The sequence below is a fragment of the Vulpes vulpes genome, chromosome 3 (genome assembly GCF_048418805.1).
Source record: "Vulpes vulpes isolate BD-2025 chromosome 3, VulVul3, whole genome shotgun sequence".
NCBI lineage: Eukaryota > Metazoa > Chordata > Mammalia > Carnivora > Canidae > Vulpes > Vulpes vulpes.
The window spans coordinates 15,228,411-15,256,355 of record NC_132782.1 but is presented as its reverse complement, the minus strand read 5'-3'; the positions used below and the strand labels follow the sequence as shown (position 1 = coordinate 15,256,355).

Below are 27,945 nucleotides of genomic sequence, written 5' to 3'. Positions count from 1 at the left end.
TGGAACTTTCATGACTACAACCCTAGCTGACATCTTGACCCATTAAAGATCCTGAACAACCCAATTAAGTGCTCCTGAATTCCTGACCCACAGAAACTGTGAGATGATGCTTACTTTTAAGCTATTAAATTCTGACATAATTTGCTATGCAGCAATAGATATAGTCAACAGATGACCAAAATTTACTCAAGAAAGGGATCCTGGGTGGCTTAGTGGTTTAGCGCCGCCTTCAGTCCAGGGCGTGATCCTGGAGACCCGGGCTTGGGCTGGAGATCCTGGAGACCTTGGGCTCCCTGCATGGAGCCTGCTTCTCCCTCTGCCTGTGTCTCATGAATAAATAAAATTAAAAAAAAAATTTACTCAAGAAAAATGACACAACCTGAATGGTTGCGCATCTATGAAAGAAATTGGGTAAGTAGTTAAAGACCTGCCAACAAAGAAAACTCCAGGCCTGGATGGTTTCACTGTTGAATTGTATCAAACATTTAAGAAAGAAATAATGCCAGGTTTTAGTATAATTGTTGCTCCTTTCAATGTCTTTTTTTCCTCTGATTATTTTACGCTTTTTCTGTCTTTGGTTATCAGTAGTTTTACAGTGGTGTGATTCCACGTGGTTTTTCCTTTTATCTAGCCTGTTTGGGGTTTGTAAAGACTCTTGAATTTGTTTCGATGCTGTTTATCAATTTTGTAAAGTTCTCCATCATTATCTTTTATTTATTTTATTTTTTAAAATTTTTTTTTATTTATGATAGGCACACAGTGAGAGAGAGAGAGAAGCAGAGACACAGGCAGAGGGAGAAGCAGGCTCCATGCACCGGGAGCCTGATGTGGGATTCGATCCCAGGTCTCCAGGATCGCGCCCTGGGCCAAAGGCAGGCGCTAAACCGTTGCACCACCCAGGGATCCCCCATTATCTTTTAAAATACTGTATGTTTCATGTTCTTTCTCCTCTTCTTCTGGGACACCAATTTCCTGTTAGACTTTATCTTCCGTATTTCTTCTCTTCTGTATTTTCATAGTTTTGTCTTTCTCCACATCATTCCGGATGTTTTCTTCTAACTTGTGCTCATTCACTAACTCTCTCTTCAGCTGTGCCTGTTCCGCTGTCAAATCCATTCACCAAGATTCTAATTTTGGTCATGTTAATTTTCAGCTCTAGTATTTCCATATTGTTTATGTAATTTTCAGTTCTGTCAAAATTCTCAAAAGTTTAGTGTATGTCTGAAAATAGTATCTAGTGGTCCTGCAGATCTATTTAAACAGAAGCTTCTGCTGGTTATCATTCATGTCTTTTGGTGTGACTACTTTTTATTGTATGCCCTACAAGGTACTTGCAAAATTATTTACAGATTTGAGGCTTACTGCATTAATTTTCTATGGCTGTATAACAGAATTACCACAAATTTAGCACCTCAAAACAACAAACATTTATTATCTCATAGGCTCTGTGGGTCATGAGTCCAAACACAGCTCCACTGGTCTTCTGTTCCAGGGTCTCACAAAGCCAGTCAAGGTGTCATCCAGAGCTGTAATCTCAGCTGAGGTTCCAGTAGGAAGGGATCCACTTTCAAGATCACATAGTTGTAGCATGCAGTTCCTTAAGGACTATTGAACTGTGGGCCTACTTTTTGCTGTTAGCCAGAGGCCACTCTCAACTGCTTGCCATGCGGCCCTCTCTGAAGTCCTGTTCACAACACAGAAGCTTGCTTCTTTAAGTCAAGAGTGAGAGAATTAAAAAATAGTGGTACCCAAGAGGCTCAGTTAGTTAAACCTTAGACTCTTGGTTTTGGCTCAGATCAGGATCTCAGGGTCATGAGATTGAGCCCCACATTGGGCTCCAGGCTCAATATGTAGTGTTTGCGATTCTCTCTGTTCCTTCCCCTGCTTGTGCACATGCTCTCTCTCTCAAATAAATAAATAAATCTTTAAGAAATAAAAGGAGAGAATTCCTTAACAAGATGAGCATTACAATCTGATGTAATGTAATCATGTCACCTTATCACATACATCCCATCATCTTTGTGGTATTCCATTGATTAGAAGCAAATCATAGGTCACCCCCTACACACACAGAATACCAGAATATAGGGATCATGATGGGGGCCACCTTAGAGTCTGTCCTCCACACTCAGGATATTAATTTCCTCTTGAGGAAAATTAGACCTACTTCTTCTGCCAAGCACCTGGGAGCTCTAAATAGCCTAGATAATCTCATTTCATTTCCTTACTCAATGCCTAAAAATAAATGTCTTTCAATGTCATCTAATTTATTAATTACAGTGAAACAAAGATTTAAACAAAGATTTACTTTTTTAGCCTAAAAAAATAGATGGTACCAATTTTCCCCACTAAATTATATGGAAAATCTGTTTTTGGTGCTTTCTGTAATGAAAAGAAAATTCTATCAATACAAAATGGAAATTCATGCCTAAAAAATGAGAGCCTAGAAATTAGCATAGAATTATAAAATTTTCAGAGCAGTTGATGTTTTATGTATGAAACATGTTTTACAATATCCTCATATGAAATAGTCTTGTAAATGTTGAGTATTCCTACTGTTATATATCGTATCACTCAAGTCTGCATTGCTAATCTTGAGAAAGAACAAAGGTAAAAGTATCACAATCCCAGATTTCAGGATATACTATAAAGCTATAATAATCAAAACAGTATGGTACTGGCACAAAAATAGGCACACAGATCAATGGAACAGAACAGAGTGCAGAAATAAACCTACGTTTATGTGCCCAATTAACCTACAATAAAAGAGGCAAACATACAATGAGAAAGAGTCTCTTTAATAAATGGTGCTAGGAAGGGGTGCCTGGGTGGCTGAGTCAGTTAAGCATTTGACTCTTGATTTTGGCTCAGATCATGATCTCATGATCATGAGATCCAGTTCCACACTGAGAACCACTCCAGGTGTGGAGGCTGCTTGGGACTCCCTCTCCCTCTGCCCCTCCCCACTCCCTCTCTCTCAAAAAAAAGAAGAAAAGAAAGAAAGAAAGAAAGAAAGAAAGAAAGAAAGAAAGAAAGAAAGAAAGAAAGAAAGAAAGAAAGAAAAAGAAAGAAAGAAAGAAAAAAATGAAATGGCTCATAGTTAAAAATAATTTTTAAAATGGTGCTGGGAAAGCTGGACAGCTATGTGCAAAAGAATAAAACCAGACTCTTACACCATACACAAAAATAAATTCAAAATGGATTAAAGACCTAAATGTGAGATTTGAACCCATAAAAGCCCTAGAAGAAATCATGGGCAGTAATCTCTTTGACATTGGCCTTAGAAACATTTTTCCTGATATATCTCCTTAGGCAAAGGAGACAAAAACAAAAACTATTAGGACTACATCAAAATTTTAAAAAGTTTTTTGCACAGCAAAGAGAACCATCAACAAAACAAAAAGTCAAACTACTATAAATGGGAAAAGATATTTACAAATGATATATCCAATAAGGGGTTAATATCCAACATATATAAGGAACTTTTACAAGTCAACACCAAAGGAAAGACCTAATTTAAAAAATGGGCAAAAAAAAAAAAAAAATGTGCAGAGCACCTGAATCAACATTTTTCCAAAAAAGATACATAGATGGCTTAGAGACACATGAAAAGATGCTGAACACCACTAATTATCAGGGAAATACAAATCAAAAGCACAGTGAGAGGGGATCCCTGGGTGGCGCAGCGGTTTGGTGCCTGCCTTTGGCCCAGGGCGCGATCCTGGAGACCCGGGATCGAATCCCACATCGGGCTCCCGGTGCATGGAGCCTGCTTCTCCCTCTGCCTGTGTCTCTGCCTCTCTCTCTCTCTCTGTGACTATCATAAATAAATAAAAATTAAAAAAAAATTAAAAAAATAAAATATTTAAAAAAAAAAGCACAGTGAGATACTACCTTACACCTGTCAGAATGGCTAGTAACAAAAAGATAAATAATAAGTGTTGGCAAGAATATGAGGAAAAAGGAACCCTCATGTACTACTGGTGGGAATGTAAATTGGCACAGCCACCATGGAAAACAGTATGGAGATTCAATAAAAAAAAAATACAAATACTATATGATCTAGTAATTCCACTATGGGGTATTTACCAAAAGAAAACAGAAACACTAATTCGAAAAGATATATGCATCCCAGTGTTTATTGCAGTATTATTTATAATAGCCAGAAGCAACCTAAGTGTCTATCATGGATGAATTCTTAAAGAAGATATGATGTGTACACACACACTGGAATATTACTCGGCCACAAAAAAAGAATGGGAGCTTGCCATGCGCAACAACATGGGTGGATCTAGAGGTCATTAAGCTAAGTGAAATAAGTCAGGGAAAGACATATAACATATGATTTCACTTATATGTGTAGTCTGAAAAATAAAACAAAGAAAGCAGAAAGACACCCATATAGAGAATAAACCCATGGTTGCCAGAGGGGTGGAGGGTGGAGGGAAAGGGAAACGGGTGAAGAGGAGTGGGAGATACAGGCTTCCAGTAATGGAATGAGTTAACTCACAGGATGAGAGGTACAGCATAGGGAACATAGTCAACAGTACTGTAACAGCCTTACATGGTGACTGATGGGAGTTACACTTGTGGTGAACACAGCATGATGTATAAACACGTAACATATAAACTTGTCCAATCACTATGTTGTACACCCGAAACTAATGTAACCCAGTATCAACTAAACTTCAATTGAATAAAAAGAAAAACAACAAAATGGGGCTCCTGTTTGGCTCAGTTAAGCTCTGACTCTTGATCGCTGAGATCAGGTCTCAATCTTAGAGTTGTGAGTTCAAGCCCTATGTTGCTAAATAGAAATAACATACTGACTAAACGGATACTGGGATTATAGTCTGTGATGCTGACATAAATTTAAAATATTTGAAGAATGCTGTTACTTCATTTTAAAAAGGAAAATCACAAAAACTTCAGAGATAGATACTTCATCCCTATCTATAAAATCCTGACTTAGGGGGTGCCTGGGTGGCTCAGTTGGTTGAGTGACTGACTCTTGGTTTTGGCTCAGGTCATGATGTCAGGGTCCTGACTGGCACTAAGTGGGTAATCTGCTCAAGGATTCTTTCTCTGTTCTTCCCCTGTTCATGCTCTCTCTCAAATAAATATAAATAAATCTTTAAAAAAAATACCTATTTGAAAATAGGACATTATATATATTGGGGAATCTTTTATTCTTATGTGAATAAAGTATCAGGTTTGTTTTTAAGATCTGTAACTACTAGATATGCTTTTGAAATAAGCATCTAAGAAAGTATAATATATGACTACTCTCTTGGGAATAAATTCAAAAAATACAATCTATCAACCACATTTGGCAGAGGCACTAATTGCATCCACCTCAATCCAGTACTCCTTTTCCCCTCAAATTTTCCCCAGGCATATGATCATCTGGAATAAAAATTGTATTTTTCATCCTTCCTCACCATTAGATGGGGTGACCATGACTAAGCTTTGGCCAAAGGAAATTAAGTGAGGGTGCAAACTTCTCACTTACTGCCCTCTCCTTTGCTGGCTAGTGTTGATGTAAGGGAAAGAGCTTGAGCAGCAATCTTGGAATGTGAGATAGAAGCCAAGTGCTGAGGTTGCTAGAGCACCACAGCAGCCTTGTGATACTTACCTCTGAAATTCTTTTAAGTGAGAGGGGAAAAAAAAAAAAAAACTTAAAAAAAAAAATCCACTGGCATTTGGGGTTTTAGTTTTATGTTGCTGTACCTAACCTTAACCGATACACACCATATTACTCCTTGTTGGCATGTTACTCATTTATTAGAAATTGTAAATGAGAAATTATTTCAACACCTGAGGACCAAACTAGAACAGAAGATTCCATAGGTTCAAGATTTTGAGACATTCTGGAAAGAGTTTTCTGTAAAGTATAACCTTTCCGTGGCATGGCAACATCATTCTTCTTCAAAAAAGTTACTGGGCAGACATCATTTCCACCATCACCTATATAAACAATTCGTGTATAATCTATTCCCTGTTGTAACTGCTTATCTACAAATTCTACCAAAACTACATTTTTGCAAAGGTTTTTTGGGCACCTGTTGCAAGAATGAGCATGATAATTTTCCACAGTGAGATGACCATTGCTATCAAAAGCTGCGGGATTTGTAAATACTTTATCAAACACATCATGAAAACTGGTAGCTTCTAAAACCCAATCTATGAAGACTGAATTTGAATCTGAAATAATGATGCAGTCAAATTTATCCTTGTTCCTTCTTATAAAGTTCAAAAGTTCCACCATCCCTAGAGTGAAAGGCATTGATGTCACTGCTCTTTTCATTTCATCTTCTCTTACACCTCTATCTCCCAAATACTTAAAGACTCTGCCCATAAATTCTGTCCAAAATCCTTTCTTATAAGAATTTTGTAGTTCAATAGGAAGCTTTTTCTCTGGAGCACACTGTATAATCCAGGTGTCACTATTATCATCTATGATTGTATTGTCAAAGTCAAAAACGAGCAAAATTTTCATGGTTCCAAAAGCAAATCTGGGTTACCCTGAAAAAGAAGAAATATTGTTTCCTAAACATACTGTTTTACATATCTAGCTATTACACTTATTTAACAAACATTGCTGAGTGTTAATCTGCTAAAATAAAGGCCTAATATAAAAAAGTTAAAATGATTAAGCATTTAAGACCACCATTTAATTACTTTTTCCTAAGAAGCAAAGTTCATATTTGAGTATTTTAAATAAATGGAAATAGAATATCCAAAAGGATATTCACAGTATCACTGTGTTCCTGTGAGGATGATTCTTTGAGCACTCAGAATTAAACTACAGATTAAGCCAATGAGAGTAGTGAAATAATTATTCCCTTACAGTCTAATTTAGAAAAATTATAAAACATGACAGAAAAAAGTAGCCTGGCTAATCATTCTTATTTTCTTTAAATTATCAATCACAAATTTATTAGTTTAAAATATTTACAATAATCCACATATAAACTAACAGGCTATGTATAATATAAAATAAATCCTCTGTATACTGACCTAAATTCTACCAAAAAATTTTTTTAAACATTTTTTAAAAATTATTTATGATAGTCACACAGAGAGAGAGAGAGAGAGAGGCAGAGACACAGGCAGAGGGAGAAGCAGGCTCCATGCACCGGGAGCCCGACGTGGGATTCGATCCCGGGTCTTCAGGATCGCGCCCTGGGCCAAAGGCAGGCGCCAAACCGCTGCGCCACCCAGGGATCCCAATTCTACCAAATTTAACACTATGAAATCTTACAAAATTTGAATAATCTTCCTAAAAAGGTATTTAGCTTGAAATCATTAATGCCAGTGTTACAACTAAATGGTTGCTTATGGTGTATTTGAAATTCTAAACAAATTACTTAAACTTGGCACCAGTTCCATCCTTCCAGACTATAAGTAACTTTTGTTAACAATTTTCAAATTTATTTTTATTTTCTAAGATAGTTCAGCTCTGGAGTACCAAATAATCTGGGTATGTGTGAAAAGTCACATTGCTTATATGACAATTACTTAATTCTTTGTTTTCATTAAATGATAATGAAGGTCATTAAATATAAGTGACCCTCTTATAAATGACCTTAGTTTTTCCTTGAGAAAAAGAAAAACTAAACTGGTCAACAGATGCTATGAATAAAAATTATCCATCTGCAAAAAAGACATTATAAAGAAACCCAAGAGAAGCTATAATTACTGTGTGTAAACAACAAAAAAATCTTTTTTTAAAGAGTAACTAACACTTTTAAAAATATCATGATATACCAGGCACTAGACTAAGAACTTTACAATTTCATCATCTCACTTAACTTCATAACCCTATCAAGTAGAAAGTATTACCATCATCTTAAAGATACATAAGCCAAAGCCTAAGTATGAGTTAAGTTGGTTAAGTATTAGTTAAATGGAAAAGCTGGAGTTTGGACTCAGGTACACTTGACTCCAAAGTTCAGGCTTAAAGTACCATACTCTAGTGTCTAAGAAATAAAACATTTAAAGTTTATTAATCTCTTTATTTTTTTTTAAGTTTATTTTTTTTGAAATCTCAACACCCAACATGGGGCTCACACTCACAACTCTGAAATCAAGAGTCTCATGCTCCTCCAAATGAGCCAGCCAGGTGTCCCACTTATTAATCAGTTTATTTGTTTTCTTAAGATTTTTAAATTCATTTATTCATGAGAGATACACAGAGAGAGGCACAGGCAGAAGGAGATGCAGGCTCCTAATAGGCAGTCTGATGTGGGACTCGATCCCAGGACCCGGGGATCATGCCGAGCCAGAGGCAGATCCTCAACCGCTGAGCCACCCAGGCGTCCCTATTAATCAGTTTAAAATAAATACTAGGTAGGGGGATCTGGGTGGCTCAGTCAGTTGGTTTATCCAGTAGGTGAGTAGACATCCAGGAGGTGAAATGGAGAATAGAGCTTGTTCACTCATACAAGAGTTAGTATTCTATGTCTCTCAATTTAGACTATCTGGAGATTAACCTAGGAGGATATCTCTTGTTTTGTTAATTTAGACACACAGTACATAATATTCTGATACTCTGGATCCTTGTACTCTATCTAATCCAGCTATTCTAACTGGCTCCTAGAAATTTAAGTGCAGAATTCACTGTCCTAAAAACAGTGTAACAAATAGCAATAAGCATAGTTGACAAACACATTAGTATTGCACTCTAGGCACACTTTAAATTACACATGCTTTTCAAGTATTCTGAATTTATACAAAATTAAAAAAAATTTTTAAATGTAACTCGCTGGTTGAAAACTGTCTCAGGCTGATACCAAAATGAACCAAAAGTTGCCCAAATTCCGGAACTATTTATTAACCTCAAAATAATAAGATATATCATAAACCTGAAGTTAACATAATTCTGCTGTTGAGTATTAATTTCTATCTGAAAATATACTTTTTAAAATTTCAGATCTTTTTCTAGTAGTTTTTTGTCACCATTCAACATAAACCTTTATTAAAAATATTTACCAAAAAAAAAAAAAAAAACAAAAAAAAAACCACAACAACTTACCCAATTTAGTATTTCCAAGACAATTATTTTTACTTCAGAATAGGGCTTAGGTTAAACAGTCAAGACAATCTTCACCTTTAAACACCAGCCAGTTTCTAACCAACATTACTCCTACTCTATATGCAGGAAACAAAGTCTTCTGGTTTGGAGCAAAGAAACGGAGACTTCTTAACTCCTAAAATTAAAAGTATTTAAGATATTTTTAAATTTATGTTTTCTAATTACGCTGTTTTCTCTTACATTAGAAAGGCACTTATTGGCAATGGGAGAAACAAAATCTTGATTAAACAAAGATTACAATGAATATACATTTTAATCCGGTGGATAAAGTCACAAGTGTTAGGCTGATTATGTTAAGATTTCCAGGTTCCATTTTTCCTTTTTACTTGTTAAATAATAGATAAGTACTACATTCTATTGTCAATAAACTTTTAAAGATTAGTGCTATACTTTATTTTTTAGTTATTTATGATAATCACACACAGAGAGAGAGAGAGAGAGAGAGAGAGAGAGGCAGAGACACAGGCAGAAGGAGAAGCAGGCTCCATGCACCGGGAGCCTGACGTGGGATTCGATCCCGGGTCTCCAGGATCGCGCCCTGGGCCAAAGGCAGGCGCCAAACTGCTGCGCCACCCAGGGATCCCCCCTAGTGCTATACTTTAATAAAAATGTCTCCAAAACTTAAGGATGTGCACAAAAGTTTAAAGAATGTGAATCTAAAAAAAAAAAAAAGTGAATCTATTTTTGAATCCAGTTTGTTAAAATTCCAAAAGCAGTTATTAATTATTCTCTCCAAAAGCATGAGCAGTATATATTTGCCATCTCTGCAATGTTTTTATATATCTATAAACATAACATTTATATATATAAACATAACCTGTATTTTTTACAATAATGAAAACTGGAAACTGCACATATATCCAAGAACTGGGGACTGGTTAAATAAGATATGCGGGCGTGTGGTTGACTGTGATCGCTATGTCTTCTCACAAGACTTTCAGAATCAAGCGATTCCTGGCCAAGAAACAAAAGCAGAATCGTCCTATTCCCCAGTGGATTCGGATGAAAACTGGTAATAAAATCAGGTACAATTCCAAGAGGAGACACTGGAGAAGAACCAAACTGGGTCTGTGAGGAAGCATTGCACATCATGAAATAGCAAACATAATTGGCACACATATTTAAGCCACATGGAGATCACATGTTCCTATCTTATCAATATGGAAACATCCTTCCTACCCGGACAATAGACATGTCTTATCAAGAGAGTGATTTTCTCTGTTACTATGCCTCTATACCAGTAGGTTGGTTCAGTAATAAATGTGAGACCTTTCAGCTGAGCTGCTGTTGTGTCCTGATTTGTGAAGTACTGAATTCCCCCTCCTGTCAGATCTCACATAGCACCGTCTGATAGAACTTTCTGCAGTGATAGAAATGGCCCTTGACAACGAAGTATTTAAAGTGTGGCTAGGGGATGCCTGTGTGGCTCTGTCTGCTAAGCGTCTGCCTTTGGCTCAGGTCTTGACGGGGAGTCAGCATGTCTCTCTCTCTGCTCCTCCCCCTGCTCATGTGCTTTCTCTCAAATAAAATCTTAAAAAAAAAAAAAAAAAGATATGTGATAGCCGGGTAATGGAATATTTATTTAGACAATAAAAGCTAAGATCTTTAGTACAACTTATACAAGTAAATCACTAAATAGTGTGTACAGTATAATCCCATTTTTGTTTTAAAAAATGTCTGTGTACGGTGGTAGGATCATGGGTGCTTCAACTGCCGTGCATTCTTTTTCTACACTGATTTTGTAATAATTTTTTTCCAAAGAATAATTTAAACTCTTGTTTCAGATCAAAATGCAAATGCTACCTTAACTTCACAACAAAATAAAACAAAGGAGTGGAGTCAGAGAGAGAAGTAACTAGCTCTAGCTAGACTTAGCTGTAAGCATCCATGGGTTAGTTGAACTGGGTGTTGGAAGTCGAATGATATCAGACAAATTGGCAAATTATTGAGACTGAATTTTATATGATTCAATACTTTCTGTAACCTAATTAGTTAAAATTCCAGTGAATTTTTGTTGGGAAGTAATTCTCCATGGTCTGTATTGGTTCTTCATGCTTTACAAGCAAGCCATTCACTGCTCTATGCTCTGGGCTATTGTCTCAACCTACGTGTAGTGAAAAGCCCCGAAAGGCATGCTTATTGTCCAGTAGAATAGATTAAGGTTCCCTAAGCTCAAGATTCCTGTGAAGTATTGCAACACACTCCACGTGCAGGTGACTTCTGATCCTTTCATCACCAGGTGGCAAGCGGGGCAAAACTGCTGAGATTTTGTCCAGTGTCATGGCTCTATTTCATTTATTTCTGCGTCTTCCACAAAACTGTGGCAAGCTAAATTGTTAGCGTGCAAGTAGTATAAAATCTCTGGCCCTTCCCGAGCTCTTGACACTTTTAAAACTATGCTTCTGGGCAGCCCCAGTGGCTCAACGGTTTAGCGCCAGCCTTCAGCCCAGGGCGTGACTCTGGAGATCGAGTCCCACGTTGGGCTCACTGCGTGGAGCCTGCTTCTCCCTCTGCGTGTGTCTCTGCCTCTCTCTCTCAGGAATAAATAAATAAAAATCTTTAAAAAAAAATTTTTAAGAATAAAATAAAAATAAAACTATGCTTCCAAAAAAAAAAAAAAAAAAAAAAACCCTCACCAATGTGCATAAGCTAACTTACGTCAACAAATATTTTGTTAGTCCTTTCATACTTACCAGCATTATTACGGTGGAACATCTGATAGAAAACCTGAAGAAAAATAGCACAACTATGTGTTAGAACTTTAGTGATTAAAAATCGTTACCTCCTTTCATTTTGAGCGACTCTAGTTTGGTGCCTAATGTGTAGGTGCCCTAGCCAACTAACTGATTAAAAAAAAAAAAAAAAATTTGTACTTCGATGTGTCAGAAAGGGGGGCGTCTTTTGAAACCAAGACTGCATCCACTTTTAACAGATTTTTGTGTTCTCAGTGGTCTGACTTGTCCCACAAATACCTTCATTTTACTATACTGCATTTACAAAGCAATTTAAAACGCCTTAAGGGTCCTAACATGAATGTTCTGGGACAATATCCAAGTTTTTTTTTTTTTTTTTTTTAAATATAAGCTTCATCTAGCCTGGATCATGGTTTAGAAACCAAAGTATTTAAAAACCGATTTCTCTGTCCATTAACCTCGGCGTTTCCACGGCAGGGGGGCCTCTGCCCTCCAGCTCCCCCCCGCGAGCAGGTCTGTGGGCCGCACACACCGAGTCAGGCCTCGCTCTCCCACACACCTGCAGGGTCCGCCCCGGACGTAGGCGCAGGCACCTCGCTGGGGGTCATGCCCCGTGAGGAGCCCGGTGGACGAGGATGGGAGCGCCGGGCCGGGCCCCCAGGGCTCCTCACGGACCCGGACCACGCGTCGGCAGCCGTCCTGGCCCCGGGGCCGCTCCCGCAGGCTCCGCGCTCCGACCTCGTTCCGGAGCCTGCCCCTGAGGGACACCCGACGCGCGCGCCGGCGCACGACTTCCCGCGCAGGCGCAGTCCCGCTTTCCCAGCCCGACGGCCCCGCTGCGGCGCGTTCGCCGTTCCTCGGCGGCGGCTGCCGTCACTTCCGGCGGCGTTGCTAAGCGACTGCGCGCGTCGGCAAACATTCGACCCGCTGGGGACCTGCTCGCTCCGAGTCGGCGTCGCCTTGCAGAATCTCAGAGTGCCCGACGCCTCGTCAGAGATGCTGGCGCGGTTTGGAAGGCGCTGTGGAGGTGTAGGGAGGGCGAGGAAAAACACAGGTGAGCTGACCTGGCCGATCCAGGCCCGGGGGGGTGGGTAAGAGGCAGGGGGGCCAAATGGGAGTTCTGGTTACTCTCTGAGAAGGGCTCCACCAACTCGAAAGCAGCCCCATGGGCATCGTTGGGCTCTGAGTAAATGCACAGGTTTGCCTTCAGATGAATGGGCAGGTGGGAAACGTTCACACAAATAGGAGGGGAGAAAAGATGAGTCAGAGGTGAGTCCTAGGTGACCAGCCTCAAGGTGTGCAGTGGCAGCTCCAAGAGTGCTGTGTTCGCTGAATTTCCTTAAGCTTTTGTTATTCGTGAGTGACTTGGAATATCTTTTGGAAATATCAATGACTTCACTAGAGTCTTGTCTGTGCTGTGAACCTACTGTGCCCTTAGGAACGTCTCTAATGGAAATCACTTTTTTCTTTTTCTTTCTTTCTTTTTTCTTTTCCTTCTTTCTTTCTTTTTTTTTTTTTTTTTTTTTGGTTGGGAAATGCCTCAATTTCCTCATCTCTAAAGTGAAGGAGTATAAAAAATAATGCTACTTAGGTATTGTAACCTAGATGACCTTCTATAAAAATTTGATTTTTGAATAGAAGTAGCCTAAGGGGACATCTAAAGAACTCTTTAGGGATCCCTGGGTGGCGCAGCGGTTTGGCGCCTGCCTTTGGCCCAGGGCACGATCCTGGAGGCCCGGGACAGGATCGAATCCCACGTCAGGCTCCCGGTGCATGGAGCCCTCTGCCTGTGTCTCTGCCTCTCTCTCTCTCTCTCTCTATCTGTGACTATCATAAATAAATAAAAATTAAAAAAAAATAAAGAACTCTTTAGCAATTACAGTGATTTTGTTTTTTTAAGTCTTTAAATTCCCAATTAATGTTGTCATAGTGACCGCTTGAACTTTGGGAATTTGGACTGTCTTCATGTCATTGCCTGAGCTTCTGTAGCAGTGGAGCCTCTTTATGCCAGATGCAGAGTGAGGGCCAGCTGCTATCCCACCAGGGGACTCTACTGGTATTTATACAATGAAGGACTCATGAAGTAGCCATGGAAGGTTCTGACAGGTTGGAGGACGTATCCCTGGGACATGTATTGAAAAAACACAATTACTGTCACATACTCACTTTCTCTTTTTTTTTTTTTTTTTTTAAAGATTATTAATTTGACAGAGCACAAGCAAGGGGAGAATCAGAGGGAGAGAGAGAAGCATGCTCTCTGCTGAGCAGGGAGTCAGATGTGGGGCTTAATCCTAGGACCCTGGGATCATGACCTGAGCGGAAGGCAGATACTTAACCAACGGAACTATCAAGGAACCTCACATACTCACTTTCTTACATACACAGTACTACAATAAAAGACTGATTTATCTAATAGGTGTTAAATAATGTTTTGCATCATTCAGTCTAAAAGTTACCATCTGAAGGATACCTGACTGGTTCAGTAGCTTAAGCATGTGACTCTTGATCTCCAGGTCATGAGTTTGAGCCCCAAGTTGGGTGTAGAGATTATAAATAAATAAACATTTTTAAAAAGTTACCATCTGAGCCTCACTGCTAAACTGTAATCTCCATTTAGAAGAGGGTGAAAAGTAGGAGAGAGGTTCAGATATGTAGACAGCTATCTGTAAAATATCTAAAGATTTAGTGGAGTGACATCAGCCAGAAAGGTGAATTAAGAATCTCCAAAAGTCCTCCTCTCTATTAAATCAAAAAGAACACTGACAAAAAATTGTCAGAATCAACTTTTCATTGAGAAATCAGGAAATTAACCAAAGGCTTACAACAATTGAGAACTGTTTATTAGAAAAAATAGCTGAATCTTGGTAACAACAATAAGTTTTTTTGGCATTTTAACCTGCTTTAATATCATACTTTTCTCCTAGTCCTATGGAAGTCTAGAAAACCACTGAAACTACAGTGAAATCTATTGGCTTAGTAACCTGTGGAGGGGGTGGAACAAGATTGGATCCTCTCCAAAGCCCTTTTTTAAGATAACTGTCACTTGATCTGTCTCAGAGTTCTCTGGAAAATACTGCTCACAAGGCTTGACTTTATTTGACCTGACTCAGAGCTCACTGGGTATGTTTGTTAAAATGGTCAGTAGCAATTTTTTTTTTTTAACATCACAGATGACTGATACAGTGGTAAGTATTGGGTACAAGCCAACAAGCTAACCAAAAAACTTAAAAACAAAACAAAACAAAACAAAAAACTACCTGGGAACTAAGATGTTTATAGAAGGTAGAAGCTCCCTACTTATTCCTGGGAATCCCGAAGGACAAATGCATGCAGAGTCTCCAGGATCACGCCCTGGGCTGAAGGCGGCGCCAAACCGTTGAGCCACTGGGGCTGCCCAAATTCCGTGAAATGTTGATTGAGATTGTCCAGTCTAAGGGATAGGAAGAAAAAAGAATGAATAAAAATGAGCAGATCCAGGCAGCCCTGGTGGTGCAGTGGTTTGGCGCCGCCTTCAGCCCAGGATGTGATCCTGGAGTCCCGGGATCGAGTCCCACGTCGGGCTCCCTGCTTGGAGCCTGCTTTTCCCTCTGCCTGTGTCTCTGCCTCTCAGTCTCTCTCTCTCTCTCTCTCTGAATAAATAAATAAATCTTTAAAAAAAATAAAAATGAGCAGATCCTCATAGAAATGTAGGGCACCAACAAGTATACCAACATACGTATAATTTGAGTCTTAGAAGGAGAAGAGGAGAGAAAGAAGTAGAAAATATTTGAAGAAATAATGATTGTAAACTTCACATATTTGATGAAAAACTTCAATCTACATATTAAAGAGCTCATTGATCCACTAACTAGGATAAACTCAAACAGATCCAGAATTAGAAATATCATGATCAAGCTGTAAAAAGACAAAAGCAAAGATAATCTTGAAAGAAGCAAGAGAGAAACAATGCAACACATACAAACGGGCCTCAATAAGATTACTAGCTGGTTTCTCATAAGAAAACTATGGAGAAGGGCAGCCTGGGTGGCTCAGCGGTTTAGCGCCGCCTTGGGCCCAGGGCCTGATCCTGGAGACCTGGGATCAAGTCCCACATCAGGCTCCCCGCATGGAGCCTGCTTCTTCCTCTGCCTGTGTCTCTGCCTCTCTGTGTGTGTGTCTCTCATAAATAAATAAATAAAACCTTAAAAAAAAGAGAGAGAGAGAGAGAAAGAAAGCTATGGAGACCAGGGGTGCCTGGGTGGCTTAGTCAGTTAAGCATCTGCCTTTGGCTCAGGTCCCAGGGTCCTGGGATTGATTGAGCCCCATGTCAGCTCCCTGCACAGGGAGCCTGCTTTCTCCCTCTCTCTCTCTCTGCCACTCCCCTTGCTTGTGCTCTCTCTCCCTCTCTCTGTCAAATAAATAAATAAATAAATAATCTTTAAAGAAAAAGAAACTATGGAGGCCAGAAGGCAGCAGGTTGACCTATTCAAGGTATTGAGAGAAAAAGACTTAGAGAATTTTATATCTAAGAAAACTTTTCAAGTATTTCCAGGTAAATAAAAACAGCAAATTTATTGCTAGTAGACCTTCCCTACAAGAAATACTAAAAGGAGCCCTTTCACATTTCACTGTGAAATGAAAGAAGAGTTAGACTAATTCAATTCACATGAAGTTACTAATTAAGGTAACCACATAAGTAAATATAAAAGACTGCATAAGTGTATTTGTAATTTTTTTCTTCTGATTTAAAAGACAATTGCAAAAGAAATAATTATAATTCTGTGTTTATGGGCCTATAATGTATTACGGTAGCACAAAGGGGAGGTGAGAAACTGGAACTGTATATGAAAAGAGTTTTTGGGAACCATTGAAAATGTGGTATTAATCTGAACTAGATTATGATAAACTAAGGTGTTATCATAATTCCCAAGGTAACCACTATAAGAAAACCACAAAAATTACAGTAAAAAATGGACAAGGTAATTAAAATGGTACAGTGGAAAATATTTATTTAACAGAAGAAGGCTTTTTTGAAAGCATAAAGGAACAAAAAAGCTGTAAGACATATAGAAAACAAATATCAAAATGGCAGACATAAATTTTACCTTACTAGTAGTTACATTAAATATAAGTGAGTTCAACACTTCAGTGAAAATACGGACTGGCAGACCAGATTTAAGAAATCATTATTCAACTGTCTGTTGTCTACAAGAGACTCACTGTAGATTCGAAGACATAAATAGATTGAAGTTAAAAAGATGAATAAAGATACATCATGCAAACAGTATTCAAACAAGAGAGCTGGAGGGGCTGTAATAATATCAGATAGAATAGACTTTAAGATAAAAATCGTTGTTAGAGATAAAGAACATTTTATACTGATTGATGATTGATCAATTCATCAAGAAGATATAATTATAAACATATATGTGCTCAGCCCTGGTGGCGCGGTGGTTTGGCGCTGCCTGCGGCCCAGGGTGTGGTCCTGGATACCTGGGATCGAGTCCCGCGTCGGGCTCCCTGCATGGGGCCTGCTTCTCTTTCTGCCTGTGTCTCTGCTCCCCCCCCCATGAATAAATAAATAAAAATCTTAAAAAAAAAAAACAACATATATGCATCTGTCATCAGAGCCCAAAACACATGAAGCAAAAACTGACAGAATTGAAGGGAGAATTAGCACAATAATAGTTGGAGACATCAATACCCCACTTTCAATTATGTACAGAATTACTACACAGGAGACCGACGAGGAAATAGATGACTTACTGTGATAAACCAACAAGGTCTAACAGATATCAATAGAACATTACACCCAACAAGAGCAGAATATCTATTCTTTCAATTGTACATGAAACATTCTTCAGGATAGGCCACATGACAGGCCATGAAACATGCCTTTATACATTTAAAAGGATGGAAATCATACCAAATGTATTCTTCAAAGCTAGTGGAATGATATTAGGAATGAATAATAGAAATTTGGAGAATTTACAAATATGAAGAAACTAAATTCTTTTAGATTTTAAAAAACTGGGTCAAAACCACAATAAATGGTGGCTATTAGAATGGTTGTTAGAATGGCTATTCTCAAAAAGATAAGAAATAAATGTTCATGAGGATGTTGGAAAAAGGGAAGCCTTGTCCTCCTTGTTTTGGGGAATGTAAATTTGTGCAGCCACTATTGAAAACAGTATGGAGGTTCCTCAAAAAATTATGAATAGAATTATCATATGACCCAGGAGTTCCACTTCTGGGCACTTACCCAAAGAAAATGAAGACACTAATTTGAAGTGATATTTACGCAGCATTATTTACAAGTCAGGATATGGGAATAACATAAGTGTCTATTGATGGATGAATGGATAAGGAAAATATGGTTTATATATAGAGAGAGAATATTATTTAGACACAAAAAAGAATAAAATCTTGCTATTTGCAATAACATGGACTTTGAGGGCAATATGCTGAGAGAAATGTCAGAGAAAGACAAATACAGTATGATGTCACTTATATGTAGAATGTAAAACAAAAACAAAAACTCCACAAAACTTTCCCAAAAAACAAGCTCGTAGATACAGAGAACAGATGGATGGTTGCCAGAGGCAGGAAGTGGGCAGTGCGAGAAATGATGAAGAGGGGGTCAAAAGGTACAGATTTGCAGTTATAAAATAAATAAGTCCTGAGGATGTGATGTACAGTGTGGTAACTATAGTTAATAGTACTGTATTGCATGATTGAAACTTGCTAAGGGAGTAGATCTTAAAAGTTTTTGTCACAAGAAAAAGATATCAATATGCTTAACAATATGTTAATCAAAAGGTAAATGGTTTACCTAGTAGCCTTTGTTTAGTTAGCCTTTCATTGCAATTTCGGCAAAACAAAGGAAACTTGTTACAAGGATGTATTTGTCAGGACTCTTTGGTTACAAGTGACTAATCAAACTCATAATAGTTAAAACAAGAGGGGAATATTTTGGCTCATAGAGCTTGGAATTTAGGTATAACTTGATCCAGAACACTATTCTAACTTCTTCCCAGGTTTGCTTAGCTTTATTCTGTAGGCAGAGACTTGATATGTGATAGACAAGGTGGTACCTGTGGTTCTAAACTCTTACTTTACTTTAGCAACCAATTTCTCAATCCCATCAACCTTAATGCAAACCCCAAGAAGACACTAGTTGATTGTGGCAGCTTTTTTCTTGGTATCTTTATCTCTTTCTGGTGCCATGTGATTTCTTGCTTCTGCTTTTCTCTGTACTGCAGTTTCATTAATCTAATAAAAATAGTAAACATAATAATAGCTGATATTTATTGAGAACATATTGTGTGCCACCCCTATTCTAAGTTTTTTACAAATACAACTTCATTTAATTCTCACACCAACCACATAAAGTAGGTCCTATTAGTATCTCCATTTTGCAATTAAGGAATTAGAGAGTTAAATAGTTTTGCCTAGATTTACATAGTTCATATGTGGTATGTTCATTTAGGATGCTTTTTAACTCCTATAGAATACCCAACTCAATCATGTTTAAAAATAAGGAAATTTATTTGCTCATATAACAGGAACTCCAGGCTTCCAGGTCTGATTGATTTAGCATCACAATGAGATCCTCATTCCCCTCGGTCCTCCTTTGTTTTTCATTTGTGGTTCACAGTAATAAATTCATTGTAAGGCTGTTTCCTTTTGTGGTCATAGGATGGTTGCCTTTCTGTTCTTCATGCTTCCTGTTCATATCTAGTTAAAGAGTCACTCTCAGACGTCTCTCCCAGAAGAACAAGAAGGAACTTTTCTAAAAGTCTCAAATAAATCTCTTTTCCTTTTATTTGCATATTACAGAAATAATTATTGGCAAGGGAGATGCAATTATTCTTAAACTAATGAGGCCCACTTGAGACTGTAGTTAGTTGTCCAGATTACATTGCTGCTACTCAGGAAAGAGTTGAATAGAGTTAGTCATGATGTCTACAACTTAAATAGATGAACATCCCCCAAATTATCCATTTATAGACTGCTACTTGGTCAATTTTGAAAAAAAGCTTTAATAACAACTTGTTGGGGTAGGTATTATTGATCTCAACTTTAAAGATGTTGATATTGAGTTTCCAAAAAGTTGAATGACTTGCCTAAGTTTACAGAGTACAGAAATGACCAAGGAATGACTATCTTTTGATTTCAAGTTCTTATATACTTTCCATTTAATCTTAATGTTCTTAAAATAGCAAGAATAAAATTATCATTTAAAACAATTTCCAGGGGAAGCCCCTGTGGCTCAGTGGTTTAGTGCTGCCTTCAGTCCAGGGCCTGATCCTGGAGACCTGGGATCGAGTCCCACATCAGGCTCCCTGCATGGAGCCTGCTTCTTCCTCTTCCTGTGTCTCTGCGCCTCTCTATCTCTCTCTCTCTCTGTCTCTCCTGAATAAATAAAATCTTAAAAAAAAAAAATAAAACAATTTCCAGATATCATGATACTATAGAAATGTCTGAGAAAAAATGTTAAACTCTTGAAAGTCTTTAATAGTCATTTTTTAAAATTTATTAGAAATAAAGAACTCTGAAGAAGATCAGACTCTCCACCCACCTCTTCTGCCTAGCACGGTAGATCTCCGGCAGATTACCATAATTCCACACAATGAGTGGAAAAGGATTCGAGACAGCCTTGACAATTTGACAAGAAAAGCAGCATGTCTTCGTGCAGAGAGAAAGGCAAAGAAAGAAATGCATTTCCGATCCCAAGAAGTAGTAAAACATTGGACTAATACATATGCAGTAAGTATTAATCACCCAGGAGTACACATACACCAAAGACTCACTCTTGTTTCTTAGTACCCCTTTATAAATATTTTTTTGCATGTAAAATATCATAAAAATGCTTTGAAACACATTTTTAACAGCTTTATTTAAGAGAAATGACATACGGTAAGACATATTTAAAGTATACAATTTGGTAAGTTTTGACATATTTACACATCCCTGAAACCATCATTATAATGTTCATATAATGAACATTCTCATCACCCAAAGTTTCCTCTTACTTGATTTACTCCTTCTCACTCTTCCCCACTCTTCTTTGCCTGTCTCCAGGCAATCAATCTACTTTCTTTCTTTTTTTGTTCAAGATTTTATTTTTAAGTAATCTCTACACCTACACTTGGGGCTCAAACTCACAACCCCATTTGTATGCTCCATTAACTGAGCCAGCAAGGTGCCCTGATCTGGTTGCTTTCTTTGTTTTTTTTTTTTTTTTTTTTTTAAGTTTATTTATTTGAGAGAGAGAAAGAGAATGCACTTGTGCACACATAATTAGGGGGAAGGACAGAGGAAGAGGAGAGAGAATCTCAAGCAGACTCACTGCTGAGCACAGAGCCAGATTCAAGGCTCAATCTCACAACCCTGAGATCATGACCTGAGCTGAAATCAAGAGTCTGTCACTTAACTGCCTGAGCCACCCAGGTGCCCCTGCCCTCATCTGCTTTCTATTGTAAATTTCATTCAACACAATTATTTTGAAATTCCTTCATGGGGCAGCCCGGGTGGCTCAGCGGTTTAGCGCCTGCCTTCAGCCCAGGGCATGATCCTGGGGTCCCGGGATCGAGTCCCACGTCAGGCTCCCTGCATGGAGCCTGCTTCTCCCTCTGCCTGTGTCTCTGCCTCTCTCTCTCCTGTGTCTCTATGAATGGATAAATAAAATCTTAAAAAAAAAAAAAAAAGAAAAAAAAAAAAGAAATTCCTTCATGTTGTTGGGTGTAGCAATTGTTCTTTTTTTTTTCTGGTGCATCATCACTTTACTCAGGGCAGCAGGTGATGGGGGGTGACTCTGCTCCCCAAGCGCACCCCTGACCCCCCAGCCTGTGCAGGGCCCCACAGGGACGTGTCTGGAGATGTTCTTTCATTTTTATTGCTGAGTAGAAGTATTCCATTGTATGGACCTACCACATTTTATCAGTTCAATTGTTGATGATTTTGGCATCAACCAAAAGTTAATATATGAGCTGTTTCCAGTTTTTGGCTATTATAAATAAAAGCTGCATATGAACATTCATGTATGAGTCTATTGGTGGACATATGCTTTCACTTCTCTTGGGTAAGTATCTTGGTAGAATGGCTGAATAATATAATGGTTGCATATTTAATTTTAGAAACTTCCAAATTGTTTTCAAAAGTAGTTGTAATTTTACACTCCCATAAGAAGTGTGTAAATGTTCGGTTCTCTCCACATTCTTGCCAACTTGCTATGGTCAGTCTTTTTAATTATAGACGTTCTAATAGGTGTAAAATAGTATCAAACTATAGTTTTAATTGAAATTTCACTAATTACAATGATTCTGAATATCTTTTCACGAACTTATTTTCTGTTGTATATCTTCTTTGGTGAAGTGTTTATTCAAATCTTTTGCCCATTTTTAAAAAATATTTTATTTATTCATGAGAGAGACAGAGAGAGAGAGGTAAAGACACAGACAGAGGGAGAAGCAGGCTCCATGCAGGGAGCCTGATGTAGGACTCCATCCCGGGACTCCAGGATCATACCCTGGGCCAAGGCAGCTACTAAACTGCTGAGCCACCCAGGGATCCCTTTGCCCATGTTTAAATGGGGTTTGTTTTAGTGCACCTCGGTGGCTCAGTCAGTTGAGTGTTTGATTCTTGGTTTCAGCTCAGGTTGTGATCTCAGGGTTGTAGAATCAAGCTCCAAGTCAGGCTCCATGCTCAGCTCAGAGTCAGCTTGAGATTCTCTCTCTCCCTCTGCCTCCCCTCGGCCCTGTGTCTCTTTCACTGATATAAATAATTAAATCTTTCAAAAAATAAATGGGATTTGTTTTCTTATTATTGAGTTTAGGGAATTTTAAAAATATATGCTTTTTATAAAGATTTTTTATTATTTGTTTGAGAGAGAGAGAGAGAGCTGGAGCACGGGGGAGGACCAGGGGGAGAGAGTGAAGCAGACTCCCTGCTGAGAAGGGAGCCGAATATGGGACTCAGTCCCAGGACCTCAAGATCCTGACCTGAGCCAAAGGTAGAAGCTTAACCAACTGTCACCCAAGTGCCCCATAATTTTAAAAATATATTCTGAAGGGGCAGCCCGCTGGCTCAGTGATTTAGCGCCGCCTTTGGCCCAGGGCGTGATCCTGGAGACCCTGGATGGAGCCCCATGTCAGGCTCCCTTCCCTGCCGGGAGCCTGTTTCTCCCTCTGCCTGTGTCTCTGCCTCTCTCTCTGTCTCCCATGAATAAATAAATAAATAAATCTTAAAATATGTATATATATATATATATATATTCTGAATACAAGTCCTTTATTAGATATTAGATTCAAAAATATTTTTTCCTAGTTGTGGGAAGGGACACAAAAAGCTTGTACTACCTTGCTTTAGGAACAGTATTCATAATTTATTCTTTTTTCTAGAGGAGGGATAAATTTTTTTAGGCTTTATTTATTTATTAATGAGAGATACACAGAGAGAGGCAGATACATAGAGGGAGAAGCAGGCTCCTCTCAGGGAGTCCGATGTGGGACTTGATTCTAGGACCCTGGGATCATGCCCTGAACTGAAGGCAGATGCTCAGCCACTGAGCCACCCAGGTGCCCCTAGAAGAGGGATAAATTATATTGTAACTAATATCATATGTTACATATATTACATTCTGAAAAAGGCAAAAGTATAGGGAAAGAAAACAGATCAGTGGTTGCCAGGGACTGCAGATGCGGGGAGTGGTTGGTTTATCAGGGAATGAAGATATTTTTGAAGAGGATGGAACTGTTCTATAAGCAATTATGCATTTGTAAAACTGTACACTAAAAAGGAGGTATGTAAATTACACTTTAAAATTTACTTTAGACAAGTCCCTGGTCCATAAAGACATGGAGGAGTGGAATATACCATATATATAGGCAGAAGTAGCATACTATACATAATACTTTATATCTCCATGGTTGTAAAAGAATAAGAAGAAATATAGTAAATGTGGTAGCAATGTAGTATTAAGAACTGTTTTATGGACACAAAGATTGACAAAGTCATAGATCAGAATTGAGAGCCTAGAAACTATCACATGTTATAGGAACTTGACATATGATAGAAATGTCATTCAAGTCAGAAGGGAAAGGATTGGGAATCCTATCACTAATACTGAGATAATTGGCATATGGAGAGTTGAAATTATATCCTTAGGATATAGAATATACAAAAATGAACTTCAGCTGAATGAAAGACCCAGATGTGAAAAGTACAACAGTAAAAATTTAAAATAAATCATAGAACATCTTCAGGATTTTAGGGTAAAGTTTTCTTAAGACATGGAAAGTATGACCCATAAAGAAGAGAGATTTCATCCAATATGACACATTAGACTCCTTATAGGTTTAGAAGAGCATGTAAGTATGCTGCTGTTGATTTTTTAAAGGAATAAAAGTAGTAATACATATATTTTTTATGTAAATATGGCAAGGAACTTTGGAAGAAAATATAAGAAACTAATAATAGCGGTTATCTTAGAGATTGTTGATGGAAGTTAGGATTAGAGGGAGAGCTTCACTGTATACCTTTATAATATTTTGGGATTTTTAACCATGTGAACATGTTACCTACCAAAAAAATTCAATTAAAATATTAGCTTGTAAGTGTAACCTGTCTTTTTATCAATGATATATGCAGATACAATAAAAACTCATAATGAAAGTTCAATTTTGAAATTAAATTGAAAAGTGAAAACAGAAGACTGCTTTTTTCTTTTTTCAGGGGATGAAAGAACAGAAACTTGAAGCCAAAAAGAAGCGTGATGAAGAAATAGAGGCAGAAAGACAAATTCTTGATGTGGAGGAAGAAATATACAAACAAGGAGAAAGAAAAAAGGCTATTGAATATGCAAAGCAATATCAGTTTTATCAGACAGAAAGAGTGAAAAACTTTCATGTACTACTTGGGTTTTCTTGCATTTCTGTATATATTTAACATATCTATACATAATTAAGCTTTTTTTTTAATGCCACAATTTTTTTTTTTTTTTTTTTGTAGTCAGGACTTCTTCTTAGTAGAGTAATGAAAGAGCGTGATGCACAGATTGAATACCAAAAGAATAAAATAAAATCAGATAAAAAATGGGAAGAACAATTGAAACTCAACATTGAAAAAGCTTTTAAAGAAGAACAAGAAAAAGCAGAAAAACGACGCAGAAACAGAGTGGCTCTTGCCAATGATCATTTAAAACAGTATGTATAAATTACCTTTTTTGTACCTTCTTTTTCTCACAAAAGCTTTTTTTTCGGATTATAAAAGTAATACATGCTGAAATAACTAGTAAGTAGAAAAAATACAAAGAAAGGTTAAAATTCTCCATTACTCTCTTACCCAGAAATAATATATTAGTTACTATTGTCACAATAATGCTGCATAACAAGCAACCACACAATCTAGTGTCATTCAGCAATATCATTTATATCTGATGCATCTGTGGGTTGTTTGAGCTTGGCTGCACAGCTTTTCTTCAAACTGCAAGACTATTTGTGTTTGCTGGTTGTGTGGAGAGGACTCTGATCTGCTCCATCCCTGTATATTCATTTTTAAGGTCCAGGATGAAGGGACAGCAGACACTTGGGGAAACTTTTCTCATGGTATTGACAGAGATGCAAGAGAATGAGACCAAGCTTACAACACTGTGGCTAAGTCAAGGGCAAAAGTCAAAGAAATACACTTGATCTATCATAAGTCTAAAATAAATCATATGGGCAGGTCTAACCATGGGACAGAGAAATAAACTCCCGTGGAAATGGGAAAGAGAGTGAATCTTTTTGAGCAATAATCTAATCTATAACAATCTGTTACTGTTTTGGTATATCAGTATAGACATTTTTTTGGCAGTGATGGTGGTGGAGGGGGTCAGATTCATTGAGCTATAATTTAGATTTATTAATAAAATTCATCTTTTAAATAGCATATCGCTGTATATAACCACCTCTAAATCAGGATTTAGAATACTTCTTCACCCCAAAAGTTCCCTCATGCCCCTTTGTCCCCTCAGTCCCTGACAATCATTGAGCCACTAATACAGACTTTTTCCCTAAGCATGTACTTATACATGCTTATACCTATTTTATAAAATGATATTGGATCAATAGTATCATTATATATATATATTTTTAAATGGGAAGCTGAGTTCTTTTTTTGTTTTAAGATTTTATTTATTTATGCATGAGAGTCATAGAGAGAGAGAGGTAGAGACACAGGCAGAGGGAGAAGCAAGCTCCACTCCATGGAGGGAGCCTGACATGGGACTCTATCCCGGGTCTCCAGGATCCCACCCTGGGCTGAAGGCGGCGCTAAACCGCTGAGCCACCAGGGCTGCCCATATCATTGTGTATTTTTTCACTTACCAGTATATCATGAGGTCTTGCTATGTCAGTAAATAGAAATCAAACAAAAATTTTTTAAGAAGTAGCTACTCCTGACATATATATATATATATGTCAGGAGTGGGGATTGTATTTGTGTATAATTTTACTTACTTTTCTAAATAAGTGATATATGCAAATAGGAAAAGTCACAAAAGGGATTCAGTAAAAAGTCTCTTCCTTGTCTACCGGCCACCTTGTTTCTCCAATGTGAGACCTATCAGTTTTTTTTTACACTGTAGTTTAAGTGTGCATAAATTGTGTAAATTATCAAAACATTTTAAACAATATTCTACTTTTGGGATGCCTGGGTGGCTCAGCAGTTAAGCGTCTGCCTTCAGGTCAGGTTGTGATCCTGGAATCCCGGGATTGAGTTCCACATCGGGCTCCCTGCATGGAGCTTGCGTCTCCCTCTGCCTGTGTTTCTGCCTCTCACTCTGTGTCTCTCATGAATAAATAAATAAAATCTAAAAAAAAAAAATTTACTTTTAAAGAAAAAAATTATTTTTGTACTTACACATACCATTAATATGTGATCATTATAGAATTACAAAATACAATAAAACAAAATGAAAATTAAAATCACTAGAAATTCTGTGATCCAGAGTAGGTACTATTAACATTTGCACATATATTTGTCTTTTCAAAGCTATTTTTTAAATTTTGCAATAATAAATGAATATATGGTTGTTTAAAATTCAATACAGCAAAACTTGGAATAAAATTGAAAAGTCCATCTTCATATCCACCCTTTTCAATGTCTCTTTAACTCCTATTTTCCTCTTAACAAATAACCATTATGAATAGTTTTGTGACAATCCTTTCAGAATGTTTTATTACTGTTACTAATATCTGTATATAGGACATATTTAAGTGTGTATATATATTTTACCATGGATGTTTTACAATCTATTTTTCTGTGTCTTAATTTTTTCACTCAACAGTATACCTTGAATATCTTTTTTGCCAGAATATATGAACCTGTCACATCTTTTAAAATAATCGTAGTATACACTGAGAATGTACTATTATTTATTTAACTATGTTGTTATTAAGGGAAGTTTGGATTTTTCCCTCTTCCATTTCTAACAATGCTGTAATGAATATCCCCAACCATATATATTTTGTGCCTTTTGTGCAAAGATGTATCTACATAGGGTAGATTTCTTGAACTGAGCTTGGATTATATAGGTGGAGAGATACTGCCAAACTGCCCTTTGAGAGGCTTTAAGTATGTAATTTTTTTTTAAGATTTTTATTTATAAAAAAAAAAGATTTTTATTTATTTATTCATAGACACACAGAGAGAGAGAGGCAGAGACACAGGCAGAGGGAGAAGCAGGTTCCATGCAGGGAGCCTGCCGTGGGACTTGATCCTGGGTCTCCAGGATCACGCCCTGGGCTGAAGGCAGCGCTAAACCACTGAGCCACCCGGGCTGCCCTTGATATCCTTTTCTTTATGTTATAATGAGTTCTGGACAGTACTTCTTTTAGAATTTAATATGCAAAAAATAGTATATTTTAATTTATATTTCTCTTTTTCATGTGTAAATATTCCTCAGTTTTGGTTTTTGTTATCATAAATTGGTTACTCCATTGTTGTGTAAGTTGTTTCATACTGATATGTATGTCTGTCATTGATTAAAAACTGATTAATAAGCAGTTTTTATATATGTTGGATATTAACCTTTATTAGACATATTGCAGATTTTTGTCATCTTTTTGGACAGTTTTAGTATTTTCTTTTTAAAGATTTTTTTAAAGATTTTATTTATTCATCATAGACATAGAG

At 37.5% G+C, this 27,945-nt stretch overlaps 4 protein-coding genes across 7 annotated transcripts in view; 2 read left to right on the top strand and 2 right to left on the bottom strand.

Moving 5' to 3' along the window:
- KLHL23 (kelch like family member 23) overlaps nt 1-12,579 on the bottom strand; it is a 40,819-nt gene extending 28,240 nt beyond the window's left edge. Inside the window, exons 1-3 of one of the 3 annotated variants that reach the window (XM_072751881.1) lie at nt 12,350-12,579; nt 11,791-11,824; nt 9,038-9,212 (exon numbers count right to left, since the gene is read on the bottom strand). Coding sequence is in view for 1 of the 3 variants with exons in the window: in XM_072751879.1 (XP_072607980.1) it covers nt 11,791-11,812 (22 nt within the window). In the remaining 2 variants the exon portion in view is untranslated. Of the gene's footprint in view, nt 1-9,037; nt 9,213-11,790; nt 11,825-12,349 lie in introns of those variants that run through there. The other 2 variants (XM_072751879.1, XM_072751880.1) reach the window with 2 other exon arrangements.
- Nucleotides 5,766-12,448, bottom strand: PHOSPHO2 (phosphatase, orphan 2). 2 transcript variants are annotated; one of them, XM_025994086.2, is made up of 3 exons: nt 12,350-12,448; nt 11,791-11,824; nt 5,766-6,525 (listed from the first exon to the last, which is right to left on the bottom strand). In XM_025994086.2, exon 3 carries the CDS (start codon nt 6,497-6,499, stop codon nt 5,774-5,776), a length of 726 nt encoding a protein of 241 aa, XP_025849871.1. In that variant the 5' UTR covers nt 6,500-6,525; nt 11,791-11,824; nt 12,350-12,448; the 3' UTR covers nt 5,766-5,773. The 2 variants fall into 2 exon arrangements, with proteins under 2 accessions (XP_025849871.1, XP_072607985.1); XM_072751884.1 differs by lacking the exons at nt 11,791-11,824; nt 12,350-12,448 and adding an exon at nt 9,038-9,176.
- On the top strand, nt 10,016-10,266 carry LOC112916430 (large ribosomal subunit protein eL39). Its single transcript, XM_025994087.2, has one exon. It carries the CDS (start codon nt 10,016-10,018, stop codon nt 10,169-10,171), a length of 156 nt encoding a protein of 51 aa, XP_025849872.1. The 3' UTR covers nt 10,172-10,266.
- The window catches only part of CFAP210 (cilia and flagella associated protein 210), a 42,665-nt gene continuing 27,116 nt past the window's right edge, over nt 12,397-27,945 (top strand). Inside the window, exons 1-4 of the mRNA XM_025994284.2 lie at nt 12,397-12,844; nt 20,312-20,538; nt 24,505-24,678; nt 24,781-24,974. Of these exons, the coding sequence (XP_025850069.2) occupies nt 12,397-12,844; nt 20,312-20,538; nt 24,505-24,678; nt 24,781-24,974 (1,043 nt within the window). The remainder of the gene's footprint in view (nt 12,845-20,311; nt 20,539-24,504; nt 24,679-24,780; nt 24,975-27,945) is intronic.

What these genes read in the sequence shown, in the direction of transcription:
- LOC112916430 (XM_025994087.2), top strand. Translation starts at nt 10,016, where the DNA reads ATGTCTTCTCACAAGACTTTCAGAATCAAGCGATTCCTGGCCAAGAAA.
- PHOSPHO2 (XM_025994086.2), bottom strand. Translation starts at nt 6,499, where the DNA reads ATGAAAATTTTGCTCGTTTTTGACTTTGACAATACAATCATAGATGAT.